At 34.3% G+C, this 6,415-nt stretch overlaps 1 protein-coding gene across 1 annotated transcript; it reads right to left on the reverse strand.

Annotated features, from left to right (window-relative positions):
• Positions 1-294: 294 nt before the first annotated feature.
• On the reverse strand, positions 295-5,529 carry LOC136224411 (uncharacterized). Its single transcript, XM_066012739.1, has 10 exons — positions 5,175-5,529; positions 3,909-3,993; positions 2,737-2,811; positions 2,613-2,649; positions 1,920-2,003; positions 1,750-1,810; positions 1,326-1,432; positions 934-999; positions 650-790; positions 295-551 (listed from the first exon to the last, which is right to left on the reverse strand). Exons 1-9 carry the CDS (start codon positions 5,257-5,259, stop codon positions 695-697), a joined length of 696 nt encoding a protein of 231 aa, XP_065868811.1. The 5' UTR covers positions 5,260-5,529; the 3' UTR covers positions 295-551; positions 650-694.
• Positions 5,530-6,415: the final 886 nt, after the last annotated feature.

The following is a 6,415-nucleotide window of genomic DNA, read 5'->3' on the forward strand; positions in this document are numbered from 1 at the left end:
ATTAATATAAAAACTCCCAACAATGAGAACTTATTGTTTGTTGATGAATAACAATAAAGATTTAAAATTGTCGGAAAGCAGTGTTTCAAAATTCAGAGGGAGCTCACTTTCTAACATGGAAGAGTTTTGATTTTAAGAATGTTAAAAACAAAGTAGTATTTTAGGAGTGTATGAACTGTTTTTTCATTATTTCAGAGATGGTATCCCCTTTTCATATAATTTGAAGATAACAAAGCTGCTAATCATAACAAAGGACAAAAACAATAAAATAATAAAATTCCACCTTAGCCCTGGTTGATCAGTTAAACTGTTTCAAAATTAGTGTACTTTCTTTCTACAATATATGTGCAACTGTGACAAGATAGAACCAAATTAGCACAACCAAATTTACGTAGGCAGCAACCAACAATGACATAAACATTCTAGCAATATATCCAACACATGAAGAATTAAATAAACATTCTGATGGAATAAATTAATTTAACAACAAAAAATGGGAAAAACTGAAATTTGCTGGAGAAGCAACCTTAATTTCTGTAGTTTCAACATTCCTGCAACCACATCATTTACAGATTTATTAGGCAACTAACTCCCGAATAAAAGTTGCCAAAATGTGAGAAAAACAACGTAGAGGAGCTCTTCAACCTACTTTATAATATCAATGGTTTACAGTAGACGTCAGCCTAAGGGATTTTCATGTTCTTTTCTCTCGCATCCATTCTACAAAATTGTCCAGAATCAGGGGCCAGGCGAGTTCTGCGTCATAATTACCAAGGTCCGGAAAGCTTATCTATTGAAGAAAAAAAAAATTCTCAAGAATAGCCACATAACGCCAGCAAAAAGAGAATTTGCAATTTATATGTATGCCAACAAATAAATTTACTTCTTTTTTTCTACTTTATAATCAACCACTAAGTAAATTGTAGATAGTACCTCGGTACAAAACCGGTAAAATCCCATCCATTGATCCATGTTTATGACTTTATAATCACTCTGAATCTGCATTTACAAATAAGCACAAAGAAGTAAAATATTATTTCTTTTAGTAAATGGGTACTACAAACTAAAAGAATACAAGAATAACATGACATTATGTTCTCTAGATATTCTTCCATCAACTTATGAACATCACCTAGCTCGTCAAATTAAAAGGTGCTTTAACTCTAATAAATTTTCAAGAGCAAAGTAATCTAAAATAAAAATAATGCAATGGTCTGCAGAAGAAATTAACTGCCAAGGCTATACACAGAGTAGTACTCCTTTTAGATATAAAATAATCAATCAATAACATATCTAGGAAGAAGTTGGGAAAATAAGCAACTCACCTTTAGATACTCAATGAAATAATCAACCTGGGCACGAGAATGAGATCCTAAAATAAGATCCAGTAACTGACAGATGCTCTCTATATCTATGCTCTTTTGTTTCTCCTCTGAGTAAAAAAAAAGATGGAGAAGAATGAGTAGTTAAATTTTTTGAAAGAAGCATAGATAATGAAAGCGAGGGCGAGCCTTGGCGCAACGGTAAACGTTGTTATCGTGTGACCGAGAGGTCACGGGTTCGAGTCTTAGGAGCGGCCTCTTGCCAAAAAAATTGGCAGGGGAAGGCTTGCCCCCAGTACACCCTTGTGGTGGGACCCCTCCCCGGACCCTCGCTTAGCGGGGACGCGTAGTGCACCGGGCCGCCCTTTAAAGCATAGATAACGAAAGAATAACATTAGAGAATGTCACCACATGCCTAACCAATTACCTGTTAGGCAATACCGGAATCCATAAGAATAGAAATCCACAAAGTTTGTAGGCCTGTTCACCTAATGAAGACAAAAGAAAATGTCAGCAATTCTTAATTATTGCATCATTTCGAAATTGAAAGCCTATACAATCAAAATAGAAAGTTCACAAGCCAACAATGGTATATACCTCTTTCTCTAGATCTGGAAGGGCTTTCTTTAATTTACTTACAGTATCAGCCCTTAGTGCTTTAAGACCTCTTCGCCACTCCTCCTATTTAAAAAAAAAAAAAAAAAAAAGTAAAGTTAGACAGGGAGTGATGAACAATGCATGTGCTTTCTAGTAGCATGTACTGTGCATGACAGCAACGTATGGAGGAGCAAGATGCAAAATGAGAGACGTGCAGGAAGAAAAAAATCGAGAGCAAAGATGCATCTCTTGATCCCTAATGTAAATTATTATGATATATTAGAACTAATGAGAGTTAAAATTAACAATCAGTCATTGTATTCAAAATTGCAATGCATAGAAAAAATGGACTCGACAAAGAATAACTCAATTTTTTTTTTTTTGTATGCGTGCATCCATATATGTGAAGGTATGCACCATCAACTGATGTAACTTGTTGACACGATAAAAGTTCATAGAACCTGTAAAATACTGAAGCACTAGAACTCAGACATTATGAATTTTGCTTCGGAAAAGCTACTGTTTGAATCGAAAATAAAAGATAATAGATATATTCCATCAAGCAAAAAATGTAGTTGAATTGGGACTTGAAAAGACAAGAGAATAGAAATATTTCCAAATAATGGCAATAGAAATAAGAATTAGAAAAACCAGCTGTAAATATTCAGTAGAGATCGGAAATATAACTCTTACCAGGGTAAAGTATCCCTGTTTTTCAGCCTTCATTTTCCTGATATTGAGAGTTCATCAGTTACAGGGCAATAGGGCATAAACTTCAGGCAAAAAGTTAAAGCTCAAATCTACGAATCCAACTTACCAAGCTAGCATCAAGATTCTAACATCCGTATGATCCACCTGCATATCTGAGCATAGGGCTTCAATTCCTTCGGGGCTGTTCAAATATATGCTTGTAACATCAGAATTCTATTCACAGACCTTAAAAGCATGCATCTTCAACCAAATAGAAGTTCTCTTTATTCAAATCTGATTACCAAGGCAAAATTTTCTAAGCATTAAACTGAATTTATCCAACACATGCATGCTACGTGTCATGAGAACAAGAGGCCAAACTGAACGAATAAATTGAATTTTAACAGGGTTATTGTTGGTTTGATAGGAAATAATACAACGGAATGCAATGAAAATTGTAATGGAATGGATTAGATTGGTGATTACCATGTTTAGATATGTAAAAAAATTTAAAGTATATAATGAGCATTATATTTTTATTTTCATTGAACTATATAAGTATTATCTACGATTTTGATAACGTTCATATCAAAAATAATTTTGTTTCTTGTTTATTATGTAAGAGAAGGTAAATAATCGAAAAGGATAAAAAAAATAATAATAAATAAGTACAAAATAGATTAAATATCTTTAGAAAAAAAAAAAAGAATAACACAAAATTTAACTATTTTACAAAGAATTGCATAATTATATATTAAGTTGAGTTGTATTTACCAAAAAGTAAAATAAAAGCATGATTTACTTGCAAATCTACATGTAATGATGATTACATGTAAATTGTAATGGTGATTACATGTATGATAGTAATATACATGTGAGAGTGAGATTACATGGCAACCAACCATATGACCATTAAATTACATAGTTCATTACTGCCTACCAAACATGAACTTAGGTAATCAGTTCCTCTATATCCAAAATGAATTGCCTTTTACATAAACAACTCACACGAGCTAGAATTTTCCCCATTTATTATTTTTCCTTTCCATCAATAAAAAGATAGCACGCAAATGCAAACATAAAGATGCATTTTCAATGAAAATCACAGTATTGCATGCAAAATCATCTGTATCCAAGTTCCTAGACATGTTATCAAGAAAATAAGACATTATGTCATTATCTAGACTTCAAAGTCCATTTCAAAAGAAATTTTAAAAAAAAAAAAAACATCTGGAATTTCCACATAAAAGATCAATAAAGCATCACAAATTGAATGACATGATTCATAGAGAAACTTACTCAATCAAACCAGAAGACCTATTTGCATAGGAGTTAAATAGGTTATCGATTCGCTCCATCTCTTTTGATGATGCTTTACTCGAGGCTGTGAAAATAGATATTTACTCAGTAACAATAATCTTAAACGATAGTAAATGCACTAAAAATGAAGCTGTAGTAGCATTTGCACCTAATCAGAAGGCCAAAAGTTTCCATACGTGAAAAAATTTAAATTGCCAAGAAAAATCCTGATTCAAGGTGGGCATGAACAAGTAAATAATCAACCCATTTACATCGTGAACATGCAGTTACACTTAAGCTGCAAAGCGTTGAATTGATCATGCATTCAGGTTGTCAATTTGAGTCAGGATCAGGAATGTATGAGGCAGAATAAAACGTGGTTCCAAGTAAAGCTCATGCAGAATGATATTATTTAACTTATTGATGTTATCTTCCCTGTGAAAAATATGAATAAGAGAGGGAGAGCTATAAATAATACTCGAAGGCAATGTTTGATTGAAAGGGAAGCATGAAGGGGGTGATCAGGCCATTACTATGGGTTAAATACATTGCATAGAGGGAAGTCATCTAACTTATCTAAAGTCACAATACATTCCTTCCACCGAACTTTCCAACCAAAAAGAAACCACGCCCTAATTGTCACAAAATAAGTGCATCAGAATTCAGATCACAAAACTAGGAGACCAAATACCAAACATCTTTCCTTCATTTCTTTTTTTAAAATAAAGACCTATGTATTGTTTGAAAATATGGGGCCATACAGATCATGAAAAAATTATACAAGGGAGGGCCCATGGGATTCTAACTGCAATCAGATTTTTCAATGTTCAAGAATTGAGAGGGATACTCAGAAGTAGAAAAGCTTCTTATTCTAATTGACAAAAAGGGGTTGAATTTAACAAGCACATATGCAGGGAAAGCTTGGAAGGCAACCAAAAAGTTTAGTAGTTCAAAATTCACAATTTGGAAAAGGGGGGAAAATCTATCGAAGCAAGCAGGAAAGTTTTAGTGAAAGTAGAGTCCATGTAATTAGAGGAAGAATTCCGAAATTGGAAAGAGCATTAGGTAACAATTTGTAGTAGTCGGTTGCCAAAGTTGTAGAAGCTAAGTACAAAATAAGTAAGCTAATTAAGAGAATCTAATTTATATGTTGAATTAGCACCGTACGTGGATCAATTGAACTAAAAAAAGGGAGAAAATCGTTTTCATGGAATTGAAAAAACTGATGCATCAAAGGAAAAAAAGAAGAAGGGAAGAGGAGAGTACCAGAGCGGAAAAGATCGGCGGCAGAAGAAGTAATCGGAGTGGTAGAATTGGATTGACCCGTTTTCCTGGTTGCGGAGCGACGCATCTTGAAGAAGCAAAATAGTGATAAATAAAAGAAAAATCAATGTTAATTTGTTTAGAGAGGGAGAGGGGAAAGGGAAAGGCTTTTGTCGTTTAGAGAGAGAGGGAGGGAAAGATCTATCTACAGTCGAGAGGAGGGGAGGGGTAAAGAGAAATATTATAAAAGGTGAAAACGTAACAGGGAATGGAAAGGGAAGAGTAGACGCTCGAGTCGAGGGTGAAGCAAGGAAGGAAGGTTCGCAGGTGAAAGAAAGAAAGAGAGAATGGAATATTGATTGGTTAAGAAGCAATAGACTTCTTCCTTGTTCAGCTGCTCTTTAGTTTTATACATGTGGTTTTCAATTTTTATATTCCCTTTCCTACCAATTAACTATTTTTAATCTCTCTCTCTTTCACTCATACAACACTTTTACTTTTTTACCACTATTCAAAACGAGGCCCTATGGACGAAATTTTTTAGTGGTCTAAACGACGATGAATAATAACGTTTTTTATTATTTGACCATTATTGTATAGTTATTCGAAGCAATTGAAATACGATGTGTTTTTAGTCTAATAATTAAAATAGTTCCAATCATGATTCAATATTCAAAGTAATTAATAATCATTGACTTATCAATTTCACGATTAAAATCTGTGTTGTATATTAATGAGTGAGAGTATGTGAGACTCCATTTTGAAGGAGCTTTCTAAGACGAGGAAGAGAAACCGGGCGAAAGGGAAGAAATTTGTTGGCACTAATCGTTTCTTCACCATCCGGGACGAGGAAGGAGGTGTCTACATCGTCGGTGTCTATTCCTCGAAAGAAGAAGTAGAAGAAAGGTATAGTGGTCAAATTGAAGCTGTTTCTTCTGAGACCCGAAAGTGGAGTATAAGAGAACTTGTGTTCAATGTCTATTGTACTATTGCAGTCATATTAGAGGGCATGATGTGATTTTAGGATTCTTTGAGAAGATATGGTTGTGGGACAAGGGAAGAGGAAAGATTCTCAAGGTATGAGGTTTGACTTCTACGAGTGTTCGGTTACCCCTCAATAAATGTGTATATCGGTTGAGATTTAGGGACTGATGCAGACATCTTATCTAGACCTGTCAATCAACACAACCTGGCGGATGTGGTTCCTAGCCTCTTTTAACGTGGCCCGTGACATGAGTATCGGG

This window comes from Euphorbia lathyris, chromosome 3 (assembly GCF_963576675.1).
Source record: "Euphorbia lathyris chromosome 3, ddEupLath1.1, whole genome shotgun sequence".
In the NCBI taxonomy this organism is placed as follows: Eukaryota; Viridiplantae; Streptophyta; class Magnoliopsida; order Malpighiales; family Euphorbiaceae; genus Euphorbia; species Euphorbia lathyris.

Excerpts from the sequence above, each read along its gene's own strand:
- LOC136224411 (XM_066012739.1), bottom strand. The coding sequence starts at position 5,259 with ATGCGTCGCTCCGCAACCAGGAAAACGGGTCAATCCAATTCTACCACT. Across the intron at positions 2,812-3,908 it reads AGGTCTTCTGGTTTGATTGA|CCCCGAAGGAATTGAAGCCC; the intron begins GTAAGTTTCTCT and ends ATATTTGAACAG. Across the intron at positions 2,004-2,612 it reads AACAGGGATACTTTACCCTG|GAGGAGTGGCGAAGAGGTCT; the intron begins GTAAGAGTTATA and ends TTTTTTAAATAG.